At 45.0% G+C, this 21,257-nt stretch overlaps 1 protein-coding gene across 1 annotated transcript in view; it reads left to right on the plus strand.

The window, feature by feature from the left end:
* Nucleotides 1-1,462: 1,462 nt before the first annotated feature.
* Nucleotides 1,463-21,257, plus strand: part of syne2b (spectrin repeat containing, nuclear envelope 2b) — a 107,660-nt gene continuing 87,865 nt past the window's right edge. Inside the window, exons 1-20 of the mRNA XM_029258465.1 lie at nt 1,463-1,554; nt 5,393-5,529; nt 9,855-9,916; nt 12,654-12,749; nt 12,854-12,931; nt 13,041-13,133; nt 13,488-13,675; nt 13,974-14,173; nt 14,315-14,415; nt 16,364-16,477; nt 16,592-16,729; nt 16,973-17,137; nt 17,254-17,366; nt 17,482-17,650; nt 18,003-18,099; nt 18,647-18,843; nt 19,716-19,880; nt 20,100-20,237; nt 20,567-20,668; nt 20,888-21,064. Of these exons, the coding sequence (XP_029114298.1) occupies nt 5,442-5,529; nt 9,855-9,916; nt 12,654-12,749; nt 12,854-12,931; nt 13,041-13,133; nt 13,488-13,675; nt 13,974-14,173; nt 14,315-14,415; nt 16,364-16,477; nt 16,592-16,729; nt 16,973-17,137; nt 17,254-17,366; nt 17,482-17,650; nt 18,003-18,099; nt 18,647-18,843; nt 19,716-19,880; nt 20,100-20,237; nt 20,567-20,668; nt 20,888-21,064 (2,481 nt within the window). The 5' untranslated portion in view covers nt 1,463-1,554; nt 5,393-5,441. The remainder of the gene's footprint in view (nt 1,555-5,392; nt 5,530-9,854; nt 9,917-12,653; nt 12,750-12,853; nt 12,932-13,040; nt 13,134-13,487; nt 13,676-13,973; nt 14,174-14,314; nt 14,416-16,363; nt 16,478-16,591; nt 16,730-16,972; nt 17,138-17,253; nt 17,367-17,481; nt 17,651-18,002; nt 18,100-18,646; nt 18,844-19,715; nt 19,881-20,099; nt 20,238-20,566; nt 20,669-20,887; nt 21,065-21,257) is intronic.

Below are 21,257 nucleotides of genomic sequence, written 5' to 3' on the forward strand. Positions count from 1 at the left end.
AAATATCAGAGGACTTAACGAAGGGTGGGTGCAGAAGTTTTGAGTATAAAATGACCTTTGTATTGCTGAAAGTTAGTTAACCACCAAATACGTATTAAAGTTAATAATGTAATCAAATTAAAACCGACCAAAACTGTTGTTCCTCGTTCTGTTCGACAGGTGGTGCTGGTTTGGTGAAAGTGCGCAAAGCGCGAGAGTCCAGGAAATACAAGGAGTGCCCCCTTATCCGCAGGGGATATGCTCCAAGACCCGCAGCGGATCCCTGAAACTGCGGATAGTACTGAACCCTATATCTACTGTTTTTTCCTGTCCAGAAGAAGAAAGAAAACTAAGGACCAATGCCCAGGTCCACATAAGTATTGATTTTAAGTGGTTTTTTTTTTTTTTTTTTTAAAAATGAAGAAAAAGGGATACTTGAACACAAGTACTGCGATACTGCAACAGTCTGCTGACTGATAAGCGAGATGCTACTAGGTCACTAAGCCTTAGGGGCAGGTAGCTGATACAGCTTGGATAAGCTAGACAAAGGGCTGATTCACGTCCCGAGTGGACGGCGCAAAATTTCAACACGCTGCTCGGAAAGGCGCGCAATTTAAAAACTTGTGAATTGTTTATTTCTGGAATATCCCATTTAGTATTTTCGGATGCCGTTTGACCGCGGATAAGGGAGGACCACTGTAACTGCAAAGAACGACAGGTAGAATTCGCTTAAGGAGCATCGTACATGGTGACAAATGCGTATTTCCTAACTTGAGCTGCTGCAAGTGAAAATAGGGTTAGGGTAATTTGTGCTCAATAGTTGTGGTACTGAGACTACGGTAGCATTCCCCTACGGAGCTTCTGGAGAGGAGGTTCTGGAAAAGTGCACCCTATTGAGCGCATACATATCTTCTCCATAGCAGCCTTCACAAAGATGCTATAGACAGTAAGAGAGGGTCTGCTGAACCTTTTCAGCGAGCCCCTCCACCTGCACATAATGGTTAGGAGGTGGTCACCCCTTAGACCTCCCAGAATTCCCCAGTGGCAGACCGAGCGTCAGTAATGTGAGAGCCAATGAGAGAGGAGCACAGGACTACGTGCAGAAACAGACACCAACACCCACTATATACACACGAATCCACAGCAGCGCCCCTCAGCACCGCCACACGACTAAGTGCTCAGCCCGTCGTTTCGTCAAGCCTGGCGCTGCTGGTGGGGCTCCCTGCTCAGTGACGTCGACCTGTTGCGAAAAGCAGTTTGGCGACACACTTGCGAGTGTAAAGTGACCGAGGGTGCCCTGCATGTGTCGTCGAGGCAGCGCCGCTGGCCGCTATATTTAGCTGCAGCCTCCATTTGCAAAGTGACCCCGCGCGCCGTGCGATGTGGCCCCTCGAAGGTGTGGCCCCTCCGCGGACGGGGGCGGAGTCGGGCTCTCGGAACACACACACACACACACACACACACACACACGGTTCCCGTTCTGTCAGAGCCGCTCGGTTTGTTGTTGTCGGTCTGCAGTTGCGCGTGCGGGACACAGACACACACTTCCACACTTCCGACGCCCCCGAGTCTCCTGTAAGTACTACTGCGCGAGGAGAAGCGCGGTCCGCTTTGCGAGGCTCCGCTGCTCGTCGTATCCGAAAGTCCGAATGTTCTCGCGTTCGCCCGAGTTGCCGTAACGGTAGACGGCCACGTGCGCGGCGCGCGCTATTCCTGGAGTGACAGGTCCGCCGCGTCCGTGTCGCTCGCGCTGTCAGTCGGCCGGTGGGCAGCACTGACACAGATCGGGGCGCGTGATCCGAGCCGGTGCGTCGCAAAGAAAAGAAAAGAAACAGATTATGAACGGGACGAGAGTGCAGTGGTACGATCTCAGTAGGAGGGGGTGAGGCTGGCATTTGAGTTCAGTTGCTCCCCCCCCCCACCGGCGCGCGCACAGCCCCTACGAAAGGAAGGAGAGTCAGGGAGTGTGTGCTGGAGCTTTAAGCCACAAGGTGTGGTGTCTTTGTGAATATGCACTAAAGGACAAAGGAGAGTTCCCAGTGATTATGTGTGTGTGTGTGTGTGTGTGTGTGTGTGTGTGTGTGTGTGTGTAGTTTTGTGCCTGTTACACTGCTGTCAGCGTGCAGAGATTTGACACACAAGTGGAATGCTACATGGCACCTGTCTGAGATGTCAGAGTTCACGTGAAGGTAAGGTGTCCTCGCTGCAGCTCCGAAGCGCGTGCGACCCTGGAGCCCAGCGGCCGACTCCAGCCCGTGCCGTCTCTCGAGTGGCTCCAAGACAACTCCATTTATGGAGTCTTTAACTCACAAAGCAGGCAGCCGTTTATCTCAAGCGGCATGCTCTGATAGTGACTTTTACATTTCTGAGCTCTACAGCTGCTTTTGCTACTGCGTGTGAGATACACCACGTTCCTAAAGTGCTTTGTCTTTACGCCTTTCCACTCTGGTACGGTTGGCCTGTGTCGGGTTCTGGAGGAATCGCCCGAGCCCCGAGCTCGGCTGCGCTCGTTTACCGCACTTCACACCGGTATCTGTTGAGATTGGTTTCTCCACTAGTTCCACCCACAGCCTGTGGAGGCTGTTGGGCAAAGTTGAATGTGTTGGATTTAGAGCTTCTTTACTAAGGTCAGATCTCCTAGTCGAAGGGCGGGAATAGAACAAAGACGTTCTGGCTGGGACGGCGTTCGGCCTGCCGGAAAGAGAACCGGAATTATTTGCAGGCGCTTAAAGAAGTTCCACAGCCTTGGTTGCGCTGCGGTGTGACGTGCACATTTCTTAGATCTCTCTTTTCATTGCGGTAACATCCTCCTTTCTGAGAGAAAAGGGTCAATTAATTAAAACTGTGTCCACTGGAGCTGCAGGACCGGGACTGGTGACCCCAAGGTTGCAGGATCAGGTCTCAAAGGAGGATTTTTGTGTTTGTACCCATGAGGAAACACTAAGGATTCAATAAAACATCTAGCAGAGTAACTGGAAGTTTAAGGTAAAAAGCCTCGTTAAGTAATCGAATAAGGAGCGTACCATAGTACAGGCAGCTCTCCCAGGGTAACTGGGGGAAAGCCTTGCCCATCAACTACTGGGGGTGGCTGTCCTGCTCCGTGTTGCAGTGTGACCAAAGTCTCTGTGGGGGTCACACGCACTCCTCCAGGCCTTAGCACTCCGGCTATGTCCCAAGGGACCTTCAGGGTAAAAACAGTATTAAAGAGCGCGTTGCCAAGTCCGCCGAGTAACACTTTCACCGCCTGCATCGCGCTTTTAGACCAGCTGGTCTTTTATTAATGGGATCGCTTTGAGTAACGACTGGAGTGGCAGCATCCATCAGGAGGGTCTTCTGCACTCTCCACTCTGTGTACTGCTCCCCTAGCCTTTAAAAAAACACCATTGCATTGCTGTCTGTACTGAAAGGGTTTTGCCAGTGATGCATGCTGGTTTGTGGCATTTCCACCCATCGAACCCATGTCCAGCTAAGATCTCGCTTGTAGCTGATGTCAAACTGTTGTGGCAGCAGGAGTTTGTTTGGGTGAAACGTTTCTCTGAAAGATCGAGAGACTCAAGCAACTGTCACCCTCTTTGACCAATCAGATGGCTGAATATGCTCACCAAGACCAAAATTAACGCCGGAGAAAGTCGTGTTGTGTACCTGGTCATTCGGCGCCTGGTGGGCTTTGTGAGAAAGCTTGCATTGGCTTGGTTGAAAGGCTGATGGGGCCCGTTCTCCAGAAACCCCACGGCTCTTCAAGGGACTCCATGTGCTTACTTGCCCATGACATGGTCCAACTTCTGTTCTGCCAGCAATGCTGCTCTGGAATGGAGTGCTTTGTTTTCCAGTGTTTGTATTTCCAGTCCCTCATCCTGAGCACCAGGCCAGGCTCAGAGCGGTACTCTGTGACTTTCACGGTGCCAACGGACAGCCATAGCGCTGGGGATTAAACAGCTGACCTTGTGCTCAGGATGCCGTAGATTCCACACCATACCGGGATGTTGACTCAAGGTCACACGTCGCTGGAAAGCGTATTACTCTGCATATGTTGGTTGCCTATGATTATGCAATTTTGTTTTTCTCTAGGAGGTGCACTAGTTTTTTTTTTTGCTAGTTTGTGCATATCTCGTCCACTGGGTCCAAATAAGCGGTAGTGTTTGGAGTGGTCAGGTGTTATGTTTCTTTGGCTTCTTGTTTTATGCCATTATCGAAATCGTGATGTTGGAGTGCTTGTTATGACCTGTGTTTAACTCGGCTATTTTTGGGGTAGTGGGCTTAGGTAAGCTCTGCCGCTGAACTATTTCAGCGCGTGTGACTGGGCTGCACAAACGAGACGAACTCCTCCTGCTGTTTATTATCCTGGACCTTAATCCACAGCCTGAGTACAGGACACAGCACACATGTTGCTTGAAGATTGCGCTTAACTATGTCATATGCGTGAGGGCAAATCAAGACATGCACGTACCTCTGGTTTCGCAGCTACGGCTGACACGCCCACGTGTTCGGGAAGTTGTTGTAAAACAAAAGCATTGCAGGCTGAAACATCGCGAAAGAAACAGTTGAACCTGTATGAAGGCGTAACGGAGTGTGAAGGTTTTACAGTTAAAACCGTCCTTTATTTTTGGACAAAAACCCTTGCTGACTGGAGGAACCAAACTGGAAGCCAGAATCTCCGCCATCTTTCCTGCTCTGGCATTTTGTCGGTTTGAAGGTTCCTCTTCCTGGTAACACACACTTGTTCGGACACTTGCGAAGGGTCCAAACAAGGGTGTTACCAGGCAGGGGAGCGTGGACCTCTTTAGTATTAATTATCTTAACGGAGGTGATGGAGGTGTGGGGGGGTGTGGTGGCGCAGTGGGTTGGACCAGGTCCTGCTCTCCAGTGGGTCTGGGATTTGAGTCCTGCTTGGGGTGCCTTGCGATGGACTGGCGTCCCGTCCTGGGTGTGTCCCCTCCCCCTACAGCTCTACGCCCTGTGTTGCCGGGTTAGGCTCCGGCTCCCCGTGACCCCGTATGGGACAAGCAGCTTTAGACAATGTGTGTGTGTGTGTGTGAGAGATGATGGAGGTTTGTTTAACGAAGAGCAAGTGGATTCCATATAGTCCGCTCTACTGCAGCGTGTTTGGAGTCCTCGGCTGCTCTCCGCAATGTGTCCTTAGCAGTGTGTTTGTGTTGGAAATGTTTTCTCGTGATCAGCTGCTCGACATTCTGATCAGATTTCCCCTGTACAGTTGTAAAGCTGAGGAATGCTCAACAGGTTGCATTCAGATCAGACATCAAATGCTTAACTTTTGACTGCTGGACACACACACACACACACACACACACACACACACACACACACCCTTCAAAGCATTGTTTGTGTGTGATTTCTGAAGCAGCAGGACCGACTTTCTGCACCCTGATTACCGTCTATACCTCCCCATCCACAGCTCCACGATGCCGTCTGGACCCGTCCTGTGAGCCCCTCTCTCTGGAAGCATGGCATCAGGTAGCCAGTCAGGAGACGCCCCCACAGAGCCGGGGCACATGCCACTGGACATTGACAATGTTCACATGCTGCTTCAAGGTCAGTGTGTGTGACGCTAGTGAGGGGTGGAGTTACCGTGAGGGGCGGGACACTCCATGGCTGGGTCCACCTCCCTTATAATGGTTTTTCATGGCACCGCACTACTGCTACGGTCATACCATTGGCATGCTGTGTTTATTTACAAGAAAGTTCATTATACAGCCCTGTTTACTGTGCCAACATGAGTACTTTTACAGTTTCACTTGAGACCTGTGTAGCTTATTCTAGCACTTGATGTGGTCATTTTACTTCCACAACAGGCGTTTGACTTTCTACCACTTATTATGTCAGATGCTTTTGGCCAAAGGTAAAGACTTGGTGTCTCAGGCCCGAAAAGTTTTTGTCCCTTGGTGGTGTCAGTGTGGCTATTTTCCGATTAAATCTAGTATTAACCCTTTACTCGCTCTGGAAACGGCGATCGCTGGTGTACAAGTAGGATTTGAGCGGTCCTCGAGCAATTTTTACAGTACTTATTTACAATACATATTGTGGACCAAGATTGACAAATTAAGCTTTATATTAAAGCTGTATCTTAAAGGTTTTTGAGTCGTTAAATTAATATCTCTCCAGTAAGCGTGTAACCTGTCACATTCCAAGAAAAAAATGTATCAACACCCTTGCAGCAGCCTCGTCCTTTAACACTACTAAGGTGTCTAGGGAGATATCCTACGAAGATGAAGTGGAGTAAAGTAAATGCTGTAAATCAACTTTGAATACCCGGGTTATTCCTGTTAATTCAAACAGCACCACTCTGTTGTTGAAGCTAAAAGAAGTTAAGTAAACCCAGTCCCTTTTAAGTTTTGAATGTGCCGGTGAGCAGGCTAGGCATCCTTTCGTCCTAACAATATTTAAGTATATTCGAATCCTCCTGTTCTTAATTACACCGACATCCCAGGTGGTAAGTTTAAGGGAAAACTCAATTTTCATTTAAGAAATAATTGTGAGTAGATCTTTCCACAGCGGGAATTCACCTAAGGGAGTGATTTCATGCAACAAATTAACCCCGTTACGTGAGAAATGGGTGTATAGAGAAACAATCTTATTCACGTCCAGTCATGCACGCATAGTAAACAACAGCTGTGTGCCCTGTAAGCTGTTTCTCAAGGCAGACCCCCCCCCCGAGCTGTTAAAGTTTGACTCAGCTTAACTGCCCTCTTCCCTAACTTCAGTGAGTGGCCAGGCCTGCTTCTGGTTGCCGAAGTGGTTAAGGAATTCACAAAATATCCTAGTGTTCAGTGATCTAATATTGGCTTGATCAGAAAATTTGCCGAACCTCTGTCCCAGCTGTGCGGGCTTCGAATGTCTCCCTGTTGCTGTGTTGATAGATCACGAGTGGAGTTGCATATATGTCGAGCACGTTGTCCACGCATGGGCACCCATCCGTGCTGGGTTATCCCGGAGATATGACCTCGGCAGAAAATGGGGTGTAGCAGATTTTTGGAGAAAGTGGTCCCGTGTCCTTACCTCTGCCCCAGGCACAACAATGCGTGGCTAAATTGGGCAGAATAGCTGCTGATAGACCTGAAGAACCTGATTTAATGACATATCAGATTTCAAGTGCCAGCACGCACACATGAGGGGGAGGAGGAGGGTGTGGCTATTATAGATCAGTTATTCAACATGGGAGGATGGCGTGATGCCCTCAGACTTCAAGCACAGCACAGCTTTAAGGAAGACCTTCAATAACCGTGGTTACTCTACAACTGAGAATGTCTTCGCTTCTTCACTGAATAAGAGGAATAATAATTGCTTTCGCTCCTTAGCATTGCAGGCCACAGTGTGAGATGGTTTGGTGGTTAGCGTTAGAGGTGGCTGAGCAGCAGGGGAGCCAATAGTTAAGAACCTGAACAAATGACCAAAAGATTGTGGGTTCGGGGAGAAGGGTCCTGGTGCCATTTGATTTCACTGAATATTCAGTTGTTAAAATCAGCCAACCTTCTAAGTCTTTTTGGCGTTTTGTCTCATGTTCTCCAGTGTACTTTCAGGGAGTCCAAAAGACCCCCCCGCAAGGCCGGAAGTCTGCTATAACTCATTTCCCATTAAGCTCGTTCGTCTGGTACAGAAAGGGACGAGGTGTCTAGTTTCATGGCAGGACTGCATGAAAATAGCACCGACAGTGGTCCAGTACCGCACAGGTGGTGTGACTTATTGCACGAGGCAACAAGAGAGCTGAGGGTTGTGAGCGTGAAAGGTTTATAAGGCAAAAGGCAGCGGCGTGATGTTATAGCTACCGTTCTTCAGCGTTCAAAATTAAAAACCGTAATGTTATTAAAATGCTGTGCCTGCAGGCAGTTAAACAAAGCAAATCAAGTTCTCCCCTTTTTGTTGAACGTAATCTGTATTCAAGATTTTACCGTGTTCCCACAAAAATTTTTCATTTTTTTTTCATGGCATAGCAGATAGTCCTCTTTAAAGTGAAATACTTTTGTTCAACATCTGTATCGTAGTCTCATGACTCCGGCACAGCCCGCGGAGCATTTTTCATCTTAGGAATTGTAGTATGAACTTGCCTCGTGGTTTTTTTTTTTTTTTTTTTTTTTTTTTTTTTTAAACCGATGAATTTGGGTGTGATGGTGCCTGGGGGTAACGGTGCTGAGCAACTTGTATATTCTTGGAAAGGCGGGCCTATCCTAGCCTGTGAGGGTGGGGTGCTTCTCACCTTGTAATCTTTCTTGCAAATATGACAGCGTGCACCTGATCTCTGGGCTCTGGTTCATAGTGTCTTTTCTGGGTTTCACTATATGCGATTAGCGTTATATGTGCAGCGTTATTTGTTTTTTGATGCCAGACAATAATTCCCTATCTGTCTTGGCATTATGAGGTTGGAATCTATGTGTCAAACCCACACTGCATTACAAGCAGTAAAGCAACTGAGAGAATCAAACCCAGGGGACTGGACCCTGTTGAAAGCCACTCCAAAGGTTTTGGAGTTTGCAACCTAAATGCCAAGCTCGGCGAACAACCGAACACCTCAACCATCTACCCGAGCTACGAAGACCACCAGTATTCTGTGTTGTTATAGTATTCTACCTGAGACTTTATGGGTATCGACAAGAAACACCCAGTTCTGCATGTATGTGTGCCTTATACCTCTACAAAGTATGTTCAGACAATTTTCCAGCCTCATGTGCCTCTTGTAGCAGTGGACGTTTACATTCTACATATTTAGACTCTACGTCGTCATGTTCCTTGATTCACTAATGTCTGGGTGTTGTTGCATTTTTCATGTAATAAATCAGATCTTCTGATGCTCTTTGAATTTCAGGCACAGTCTAAGCTACCAAGTAAATAAAGACAATCAGTTCCGACTTGTTGCTGAAGTGTATCCAAGCTCTGTGCAGCTTTACGGCTGCAACAAGGGCTGTAATGGCAACGGTGTAAGCAGTGTTGTGTTTTTTTGTTTCACGGAATGGTTTTTTTTAAGCTTACCTCGGTTAAAAAAAAAAACGTTTTTGGCCTTGTTTAAATAAAATGTTCAAAAAGATGGAACCAAAGTGACCTTAAGCCACATTTGCAGGGGGCCTGAAGTGCCTGCAGCACCTCCTCAATCCCCCTGAGCTCCCTGGGGCCCCTTACTAAGTCTGAGTCAGACTCTTGGAGCAGGGCCTGCAGTTTAACATTAGCTGAAGCTCCAGCCTGCTGTAAAAAGCAGCCTGATGGGAGAATATTCTGGTCACCTACCCTCCCTCCCAAAAGAAAGCAGGGCTTGAAGAACCCTGCAAACGTGTCCTTCGCTTGCCTAGGTCCCGGGCTTGCCATGGTTCAGGTGCACAGGGTACAGGTCTGTCTCCCTTGGGTTGAACCGAGTACAGTACAAGAGTTTATTGGGGCAGTGAGTTCGGAAGTTGAGAAATGGATGTGGATGATCGGTCGTCACCAGATAGCCTTCATTCGCTCGCGGACGTTACAGACTTTTTCTGCTCTCACAGTGGTAAGTGAACTTGTTGAGGTGCTTATGGATCACACATATGGCAGGAGGAAGAGCGAAGGCAAAGCTCTTGGCTGTTTTAAGAACACAAAGGCTATTCTTAATAAAGATGCGCTTCAACTTTGAAATGAATGACAGAATCAGAAGTTTTTGTAAGGGTTTTCTGTGTTGTTTCCAGGTGCCAATGGAGGTTTTCAAAGAAAAGAATAAATGAATTTTAAATTTGTTAGAATAACCATAATGCAAAAAATGCACAGTATGTTCATTTTAATGCATTTCTGGGGTTTTTATCAGGTGTTGGAAAGCAATGATGAAGTTCCTCCTATGTGCTCTGGATGTTTTGCGTGTGGGTTGTTGTCTTGGAGATGCTTTACTCTCATGTTTGTGGCCTCCACAGTGGAGCAGGAGCAGATACAGAAGAGAACCTTCACCAACTGGATCAATGCACAGCTCTCCAAGGTGAGTCCTGCCCAGGGACAGGTAGGACGTAAGATACAGGGAGATGTACAACAACTAGCAATTGTATCAACAGTGAAAATGATTTTTTTTTTTTAAATCTAGTATTCTTAAGTACTAGAGAATACCACAGAAAAAGAAGTCAAAGAATAGGATTTGTGACCAAAAGGCTCCAGATTTAAATATACAAGCATAACCAGTGCTGTACCTTTGAGCAATGTATAATACCTGGATTGCTTTCAAGTCACACCCATAAACTGAACCAAACCCAGTTGTCCTAATGGATTAAAGTGCATACATTTCAAAAATACATTGTAACACTATAAAGATCTTTGACTCAGTGCTTGTGTATTTTAAAATACAAATCTTGCATTATGCCTCAGCTGATTCAGCTTGTCTATGAAATTGCATAAGTACCAACTCGCTGATAGACTCTTTAAATGCTTAGAGTTTTGCTGTGCAGACACTTACTCTTCCACTCGAGGCCAACGGAGCTGTTTCTAAAAGGCTGATTCATTGAGTAGAAGTGTGCTATCCAGCTTCGCTCCTGTGTTCACATGACTGGGGCAGGGATATTAATAGAGCACTGGGAGATGAACGTGCAGGTACACAGCAGTAACATTTCCATGTCGCTGTTGCCTAAACCCAGCTTGTCATGCCTTCTTCAAGTCCTCGGTTCTCTCTTCTGACCTTAGTCAAACCTGTAGCAACCATACTCTGTCCAGTTATAATCAAGTTCATCAGAGCCTAAATAATATACAGTGGATATCAAAAGTGCATATCCTTATTCAGATTTCAGCTTTTGTAGATCTATAGGCTGAAATCAAGGCAGATTGTGCCAAACCTTTTGTAATCAACAATTTTAAGCGAAAGTGAAATGGATAATTTTTAGGAAAAATAAAGATAAAAACTTAAATGCCTTGGTTGTGAGATCATACCCTTAATTTAATACTGCACGGATGTACCTTTCCTTTGATTACAGTAGTCTATTTACGGGGCTGTATTATTTTAGTGCACTTAGATTTTGAAGTTTTATCCCACATTTGCATAAGAGTTCAAGCTCTGTCAAACTATGGTGGGATCTTCTGTGCGAAGCCTCTTTAGGTCAGTCCACAGATTTTCAGTAGGGTTGAGGTCTGAGCTCTGACTGGATCACTGCAGGGCATCAACCTTTTTTCAGCTATTCTTCAGTTATGTTGGCTATGTGCTTTGAATCATGTTGAAAGGTGAAATTGTTCTTTACCTTCATAGCAGAAAACAACACGTTTTGTGCAAAAATATGCTGATATTTGGAGCGAATAATTTTTCCCTCTACCTGGACCTTATCTGCACTGAAGAGACACATCCTCATATCATGATGCTGCCACCACCATGCTTGACAGTAGATATTGTGTCTTTTCAGCCCAGACATTGATTTTGCACAAAACATGTCTTGCAATTAGGGTCTTAAAGTTCTTCCTTGGTCTTATTAGACCATAAGACATTTTTTCCACATGGTTTAGGAGATGAAATGTGCCTCCTTTTTACTTAGCTAGCTAATTAATTAATACAGGCTTGGATATTCTTTTTTTGGATGTACTTGCCACCGTACCTCACAGCTAAGACCTTTGGACAACATGCAAAATGGTTGTAATATCCAGTGAGCAACCAGGTATTATAATAAAGTCCTGCAGCTCCTTTAAGTTTGTCAGTAGCCTGTTTGTAGCCTACTTGGGGTGCCTTGCAATGGACTGGCGAACTTTTCCCTTACCTACACATCAGTTCTGGAATGATCTTTGCAGTGATCTTTTAATACTACACACACACTTTCTGAACCGCTTGTCCCATACGGGGTCACGGGGAACCGGAGCCTACCCGGCAACACAGGGCATAAGGCCGGAGGGGGAGGGGACACACCCAGGACGGGACGCCAGTCCGTCGCAAGGCACCCCAAGCGGGACTCGAACCCCAGACCCACTAGAGAGCAGGACCCGGTCCAACCCACTGCACCACCGCACCCCCTCTTTTAATACTACATTTTGTCTAATTTTTTTAGGATGGTTTTCAGGGTGTTTCATGGTACACACTATGTCTTCAGAATTCTTTTATATCCCTTTCTTGAATTGTTCTTTTCAACAGTAAGATGATAAAAATGGTAAATTTCTCTTAGCTTCCTGTGGACTATGGTTTTCTCTGCACTATGCTTCGGTAAAAATTCAAGGAAATCCTGCAGATGAGGGCTACTAAGAATCACTTTGCTTGATGTAATGTGAAGACAAATTTTACATGCTGTAGAATGCATCTGGTTAAATCTGAAGACAGTTAAAACCCCAGTTATAAAGAGTGAGCACACGTCTGAACCAGCTCATTGACAGTTTTTAAAATTTTTCTTGGAATTAATTGTTCATTTTCACTTCAATATTGTTAACAAGATCTATTAAAGGAGAAGAAACGTCTACTAAATTTCATAAACAAAACCTGAAATTTCAATAAGTGTGTTATCTTTTGAAATCCTCATAGAAGCACTCATCAGACTTTCTTTTGCTCGCTGTCAGTGCCAGATATTTGCTATCAGCTGGAATCCCTATTGTTTAGTGTATTTACTTATTAAAGCGATGATGTGTTCCTTCTTCAAGACAGTTGCATATTCTGTGAAGGGGCAGTCACTATGGTGTAGCATTTAATGCTGATGGATGTCTGATAGTGGCAGTGTAATGACTGTCTTTTCTCTTTCTGCATCATTTTCTCTACCACCATGCAGAAAAAACCACCCTGTGTGGTACTGGACCTGTTCAATGACATCCGGGATGGGTCACTGCTACTCGACTTGCTGGAGGTGATGAGTGGCCAGCAGATGGTGAGTCTCCACTACCAGTGTAGTGATCTCTCTGCAAGCTTCCCCTCCATTCTGGAGTTAAGGACTTTAAATTTCCAAAGTCAACCTCTGTGCCTCTTCCACAGAGTCGAGAGAAAGGCAGAGGCTTCTTCCAGCACAGGAGCAACATTGAGACGGCTTTGTCCTTCTTAAGGAGGAAATCAGTGAGTTTCTTTGTCAACTTGATGGTGTTTCTCAGAACTTTGACTCAGCTGGTGTGAGGACTCTTGTGCAGTTCATGGTTATTCATTGTGCTGTCTGGTGTGCACGTAGATCAAGTTGGTGAACATCAACGTTCCTGACATTATGGATGGCAAGCCCTCCATCATTCTGGGTCTAGTATGGATCATCATTCTCCACTTCCATGTGAGCATCATTCTTGAGCCTATTGCTGGCTTGCTTATTTTTTCCACTACTTTGTGTTCCCATAGTTCCTGTTCATTTGAGTAACTGTAGACAGTTTTCGAGACATGGACTATTCCCTGCCTTCTAATTTGATTCAGAATAAAATATCCCCCTCCAATCTAACAATACTCATTATAAGATAAATGAGATCTGGCAAACACTGAAGAACACTTAATTGTAATAATCGTTACGTATGTAGTTCAGAAGCTTTCAGTTCCCTGACGAAATCTTAATTGGTTTTTATCACTTGGAGGTCTGTATGTGAGTGTAGACAGTGCCCTGCTTTAGTTTTTTTTTTTTTTTTTCTTGCGACAGATCGAGGAGCTTGCCAGCACATTGTCCTTCAGCTCTCGCCAGTCTTCCATGGAATCCTTGACCAGCCTGGATTCACACTCCAGCACTTTTAGCAGTTCCACTCCCCGCCGGGGCTCGCCCCTCCATGCTCGCTTCCGAATCTCTGCCAAGAAGGCCTTACTGTTGTGGGTCCGGGAGCAGTGCCACAAGTGAGCCTCACCTTTGCCTTTCTTCATCATTAGTTGTCTCTTATTCTGAACTGTGGTGAACCATCCTGATGAGCCTCTTTTTCTCCTTCGGTCATTGTGTCTTGTCTCCAAGGTCACATAGACCTAGGGGCTGGACCACATGATGCGGGCAGTTCTCAAGCTGTGGTTCTTGTTAAAAAATGCAATATTGATGTCACTGTTCCTTCATTAACCAACACAAGCTCTGTTGCTTTCTCATTCATATATCCTATTTATATGTTTTTCTATATTTCTACTTTCTCTTCAATTTTCTCTGAAGAGCTGGTTGCACCCTTAATGTCAAAGACTTCAAGTCCAGCTGGCGGAGTGGTGTAGCTTTCCTTGCCGTCCTTCATTCCCTCCGTCCTGACATGGTAGATATGTCCAGAGCCAAAACCAGGACTAACAGGCAGAACTTGGAGGAGGCCTTCCGGATTGCTGAGCAGGAGCTGCAAATCCCAAGACTTCTGGAACCTGCGGGTGAGCTAGACAGCCAACACAGTGCTTGTTACATACTTCAGTCCTGGGGCTGATATTTGATCAAAAAGCCCTTCGCACTGTTCCTGATTTTTTTTTTTTTTTTTTTTTTCCCTCTCCTTCTTCTATTTATTTTCTTTGCAGATGTTGATGTCAGAGACCCAGATGAAAAGTCCATTATGACCTATGTGGCCCAGTTCCTGCAATACTCCAAGGACCTGCCAATGTCTGAGGAAGACATGCAGGTACACGTGGTGTCTCATGACAAGTACAGAATGTAATGAATGAAATATTGTCTTTACCTTCATTCACTGTTATGGGTCTGCTTATTCAGCCTCTTTGGGTCTTGTCCTTGCGCACTCATCTAACCTGATCTTTCTGCCTGTTGGTGCAGATGCACTACCTTTCTTCACCCAAGTGCTTATCTCCTGTCAACTTGCCTACTCACTTCACCCCTGCCATTGGTGCGTCTCCCTTTCGCCAGGTACAGCCTCTCCATGGATGCTGCTTTGTGACAGCAAGCATTAGCCTGCCCTCCTTATACCCCACAGAAACTGCTGTCATTCAGTAATTTTTTCACTGTGTTACCAGTTCCCCTTCCATTTGAATATTTCAGGTGCCATTATGTGCTGTAATTCTAGCTCTCTGTTAGTTTCTGCCAAACCTTGGTTTGTCTCCTTTCTTTGTGCTGGGAGAGGAGTCTGGGGTCTTGCTTTTGTATGGGTCATGCTGCTGTATAATGAGAAAGAAAAAAGAAAGTGCGAGGGGATCCGTTTGAAGCTTTGACATTTATGCTTGCATACCATTGCTCAAATGCCAAGATCATATGAACTATATGAAAAGAAGCCAGGGGTAATATCCTTGGTGGTCCAGTTTGCCCTGTTTTCTGTTCCAGCATTTAAGCTATACAGGTAGTATATCTCCAAGCTGGTAATGGTGCTCAGAACAGGTATGGTACCTTGCTTTTTTGGCTCAAGAATCAGTAGGCTGCACGGGAGCTGATATGTATATATGAACAACGCTACCAGCTCAGTGTGTCCCTCTCAGCTAGTCTCATATTACTGGGTGTGTTTCAGAAGGGTAATGTAATGCTGAGACATGTGGAAGCAAGACCCTAGCAAGGAACAGAATGCTGAGGTAGATGGTTAACCAGGGCAGAGAAGGTTTTTCAAGCTTCAGTAATTTGCACAGTCTCTTGGTGTCTATCCTAATTCCTTGCCTGACGCTAAAGGAGTCAAAAAGCATTACCTGACAGTGCATCCCATGACCAGGCCTGCCTGCTTCAATGTTCTCTCAGATTGTCCACTTGCCATAAAAGTGAGTCTTTGGATTCCAGACTTCCTGCTCGAGGGATAAACATTGTTTATACCCATTACTGCATCTGCAGCTCTTAACATGTCTTTCCCACCCATTACGATGTCTCCCTGCCTTACATTGTAATTCTCATACATGGATTTTCTGTAACCGCCTTGCCCAAGAATGTGGGTATACATTTGCTTTCACATTGCTTCAGAGTCACCAAGTCCTCCGTGGTAGTTTCTTGTAGGGGATGAGGGAGTGGGCCGCACCCACTGACACAAGTGTGTTGGTCTGTTTACTCAGTGTTTCACAATGTAAGTTAACCCCCTATAGTATACCTGCGTAGTGATAAAGGTAGAAACTTTGAATGTTTACTGTTTTTTTCATGCTCACAATTTATCAATATTATTTCTGCCATGTGCAGAGCAGATTCATTTCAATGTGACCACTTTATTAATTTAACTGCGGTCCGATTATGTCTCAGGTTCCAATCTTAGACATGAGATTGAGTAACACAGTATATAAAACATCACAAGAGTGCTAAATATTTGCTGAATGAAATTTATATACATATTTTGTTACATATTTTTTTGTAACATTCTTCATTTGTTTAAATGAGTTCAGTGTAGGATGTTGGGGATGTTCCATATTATGTACAGAATGGTTTCGGTTCAGCAGTAATTTAGGACAGTCTGCTATGTATATAGTCCATGGCCACACATAAAGCACTGAATATAGCTGCATTTGTGGTGACTCTCGTACTAAATTTAGTGGGGTTTCTCTGGTTAGTGGTAGTATGTTTTGAGACAAATGTATAGTCCTTGACAGTCCTCATCCCTGAGTTTTGTATGTACCATGGGCTCCTATTAACTTAATCTCTCCCCTTGACCCCAGGCATCCGCTGGTCAGAAGGCTCGGGAGGTTACCTGCTGGTTGGTGCAGGCTTACGATGAGCTGCTGGAGGGGTGGATCTCCACAGAGGGCGAGAGCTATGCTGAGAGATACCAGGTAAGCGCCATGTCTGCCACATACCGCGCATAGCTTACCTTCAGCAGCATCAGACCCAGATGCAATGCTACAATCCTGTCTTGTCAAGTTAACATTACGTATGTGTCGGCCCAGGTGTTCCAGACCTTCCTTGTGTCCTTCAATGAGCAGCGACGCCCAGTGATGCCCCTGCTCACCGCCATGCGCCGGACTCCCCAGCTGAGTGAAGAGCAGAAGGCTCTGAGGAAGGCGTGGGATGCTCTGGCTGAAAAGGTCTGCTTGCGGCTAATTCCAGCTGGGAGACTATAATCAATAATGACCAATTAATTACAGTAAAATCTATGTAATTAGAGGTATCATTGTCCTGTAAGTATTTCTTTAGATAGGAATTCGTTGTTTATGTGTGTATTTCATATTTGGCTGTATAGTATGTGCTTTGCATGTTTGTTTTGTTGTGCCTGCTTCAGTATTGTGTGTGTGTGACTGTTCTTCTGTCTACATTCCTTGTACCTACAGCTGCGGGAGTACAAAACGGAGTTGGATGTGAGCCTACCTGCACCCCTGGACTCTGTGGGCCGGTGGCTGTTACGTGTAGAGGGAGCCCTGGCCCAGGAAGAAAGGGAAACGGTCGATCATAGCCGAGCAGCCAAGGAGACTCATGACAAGCTGGACCTGCTGAAGGTCTTCCTCTTCTTCCCCTTAATACCATTTTCCTTTCAGTCATCCTGTCTAGGATGTTAAAGATGAGAAGTACATAATATAGCAGGAAAAAAAAGAGTAACGTTGCTCTTTAACAGACCTCCATGGAGGCGATGGGTGCCCACCTGAGAACTTTCCAGACGTTCAACAATATGGACGAATGTGGTGCCATCTTGGTGCCCACAGACAAGCTTGAAGAGATCAAAAGAAGGTTCTAACACAAGCCATTGTAGTCCTATAGACTATATATCTGTGCTTTATTCTGAATTCCTGAGTCCAGTCCCACAGCTGTGTATCCTTACGCTCCCCAAACGCATTACCTGCAGGTTCACCAGCATCCGGGTCACTGCCAAGTACCACAGCATTAAGCTGGAGTACCAGGAGCACCGGCACACAGTCCTGGACCTCCTGGGCCAGATCAACACTAAACTGCGCTTGTGGAGGAGGCCTTATAGCTCCCAGGAGGCTGTGCATGTTCTCCTTCAAGACTGGCAAGTGAGTAACCAGCCTTCACTGACCATCAGTCACCAAGACGTAGCAAGACAAATCACAATGACTTCTAATGCTGACCGTGTTTTCACCTATTTTGGGGTGACATTCTGTTACTATTCACTGGAAAAATTCTAAAGAACAAAAAAGGTTCACAGGCTGTCTTCCTGCTTCTCTTGTGTCGTGTTGGCTTTCTGATGGCTCTTGGGGGTCACTCCTCTTTGGCCACAGCAGTTGTCAGAAAGCAGAAATAAATAAAATGCCATGTCAGCATTTTGAGATGATGCATGATGAGAAGGTCTGTTTTTTTTTTTTTTTTTTTAAATTTTCTCTCTCTCTTCCCTTTTTTTTTCCCCAGGACACTGTGAATAAGAAAGACCTGGTTTCCCTGCTAGAGGCCACCCTTCTAAAGATGAAGCTGACAGCTGACAAATACACTAGCAAGTCTGCACTAGGTACCTTTGTGTGCACTTTTAGAAATTCATGATCATATATTCTTTCTAGCTTGTCTATCATGAAATTTCACTATTTGCAAAGTTACAGTTTATATCGATATTTGACAGACAAGAAAATTATGAGTTAGTTTTAAATGGTTTCTGTAATCCTGAAATCCTGATTATCTAACACATCAGGCTTTTCATACATAACGGTAACACAACTTGGGACCTAGACTGATGTTGTTGTAGATCTAGGCTGATTTAAAAGCTGGTGAAGTGTTTTCTTTTTTTTTTTTTTTTTTTTTTTTCTTCCCCCCTCCCCCCACCCTCTCCAGAGCATTGCATCTCATAGCTTGGTAGTTTGTATGGATATAATTGCAGAGATGGTGTATTTGGTATTTGGTCTGTGTTGCTCTCAATCAGGATACAATTATTAGAATGATATTCATTCACTGACCAGTGCTACCCAGTGCACTACTCCTATTGGAGTAACATTTTTTCTTTATTTTTGTTTTCTTCTGATGACATCCCTTGTCCCATGAACTCACACACTGCCACTTCCTAGCTGCAGACTCCAAGCACATCAGCCGGCAGGTGAAGGAGGCTGAGGCGGAGAGCGCCACGTGTCGTGAGGCCTTGTTAGCAATCAGGGTCTCCATGGGTCACGCGCTCTCAACGTGGGACTCGTACCAAGAGGATCTCACTTCCCTACGAGCCTGGCTGGAGCAGGAGGCCCAGTCCCACTCTCCTTCAAAATTAGAGGTAGCGCCCATATGCAAGTTTCCCTCATGTTAGATTGTTGCGCGTTAGAAAGCCACAACTCAAAAATCTAGGAGTAGTCTGGCAGATATCCAGTTAAAAAGATCCTAGTCCACTGAGTGCATTAAAAACAAGAAGGGAAAAAAAGCTTTTTAAATATAAGGGGGTGCCTATGTAATATAGCCAGAACAGGTATAATATGCTCTCTCTTTGGGTATTTAACATTCTCACTGTAGCATTTTGAACCACTGGTAATGTGTCGCTTGGAAGTCTCATAAAAAAGTATTTTATAATCTCAGCAGTTTTTCACTATGAGTCATTGTTAGGAAAATGTGACCTGTACAGTGCTTCTAAAGCAAAAGAAGAAAATTTTAGTCAGATAAATGATGTAGGAATTGAATCTCCAGTTACAGTTTTGAATAACCGTTAAATGCTATACTTACAGCAAATCCTGTAATCACTGCAGTGGCTCCTTTCTCCAGCAGTGGTCTTCTAAATCTTTTTATGCTTTTTTTTTTATGCTGACTAGGTTAAAGAAAGAAAAGATATATACTGTTTGCTAACGCATCTCCAGAACATTTCAAAAACAACATAAATAAAAGGACAACATGATCATCATTTAAAAGCTGGAAATTTCCGCCTTACATAATTTGCCACTTCATTACATCTTAAATTGTATAATCAAATATTTGTGCAGCTGTGGTTCCTAAGTATATAAACTGCATAAATATTTCTCACAAATTCCAATTTTGGTGAAAATTGACAGATCCTTTTAGAATTCCAGTCATGCAAGCCGTTTTGTTCAAAAATGCACCTTTTTTAAAATGAAATTAGCAGAGGTCCACCCTAATGCGTCCCCGCTGTTTGTTCCTTAGGTGACGCCTGAGACCATATCCGAGTGGTCCGCTGTCCAGACCCGTGTGAATGAGCTGGGCACTTTCTTGTCCAAAGTGACGGACGCACAGATGAGCCGCATTCTGTCAGATGAACTACGAAGGGTTAACTCCCAGTGGGCCGATTTCATCCAAAGAGCCAAACTTGTGAGTCTGGCCTTGTCCTTATCCTTGCATTACAGCCTTATCCTATGACCCCCCATGACTGATTTGCATACCTGGAGACACTGTTCATGTTTACTTTGCTGTGGAGTCATTAATCATAATCTTCTGGGTTTTTTTTTTTTTTTTTGGTAAACCAGTACCATTCCTAAGTTTGAAAGAAACTTTTTATTTATTTTTTATTTTTGGCCTCCTCTTGTCCAGAAAACTGTCTCACAGCCCAGCCATGGACTAATAAATCCTCAGGCTGTGCAGGCTCTGCTACGGGAGGCCGCCCAGCTGATAAAAGAACCTGTGGATGTGTTGTCAGGACCCCTGCGGACCTACAGAAAGAGGCTTCAGGTCTGTCTGGTGAACTTGAGAATGCAAGTTGCTGGTCTGTTTAGGACCATTTCTAGCTTTATATATCCTGGATCCTAGGACATTCTTTATCTGAGATGTGCGTTCCTTTGGAGAAAAGCGCATGCTACATGCATTAATGTAAATGTAGGATGAACCGTCAAGTATTTCTTTCCCCAAATCTTCTTGGTCAAGACATAAACCATGGGACTGATCTTTTCCTTATTGTAAACCACTAGCCATTCTCTTTCCTATCTACATGTTTGCTGGTATATAGCCATTTAATCTGAAATTGGTGAAGTAAACAGGGTAATTATCCTTCTGTGTTTCAGTTCATGATGAAGCGGATAGAGGAAGTGGACATGGATGCCCTTTCCCCATCCCCAGAATGCTCTGCTGAGCTGCTGCAGAGACTCACACTCTCAATCCCTGAGGTATAGTTCCTCTGGCAGTATTGGGAGTTTCTCTGTTTGCTTGTATCAGTCAAGGAACAGATAAGGTACCGAAGGACACATGTAGGAATGAACTGAGCTCATACACTTCTAAGTCTGAGATATTACATAGATATTTAAAAAAAAAAAAAAAAACCTACTCCTAAGGTGTTCATTCAGACACCAATCGCCCATGCGTGCCTTCTTACTCTGGATATGCAGGTAATGCACACCCTGCGGAGTGCAGAGAGTGTGTGCGAGGAGCTTCAGGTGAGCGTGTCTGGGCTGGACAGCCGACTGGCAGAGCTGCAACACTGGGAATGTGAGGCCAAGGAGCTGTACCATCTCCTGCGGGAAGAAGAGCACAGGCAGAGTCAAACTCAGGATCCAAGGGTTAGGGTGAGCATCCACATGTATCTTCATGTCTCATGAACCTCCAGTGATTTGCTGCTGGCAGCAGCGCAGGATATAAACTGCTACTCTGCTGTTACTCTATTTCACATTATTTTATCAACGAGTGCTTTTGTCCACAGCTAAACTGCTTAATATAGATCATATACAGTACTACATTTAACTGGAATAAACTTGGCAA

The sequence above is a fragment of the Scleropages formosus genome, chromosome 15, assembly GCF_900964775.1.
Source record: "Scleropages formosus chromosome 15, fSclFor1.1, whole genome shotgun sequence".
Classification (NCBI taxonomy): Eukaryota; Metazoa; Chordata; class Actinopteri; order Osteoglossiformes; family Osteoglossidae; genus Scleropages; species Scleropages formosus.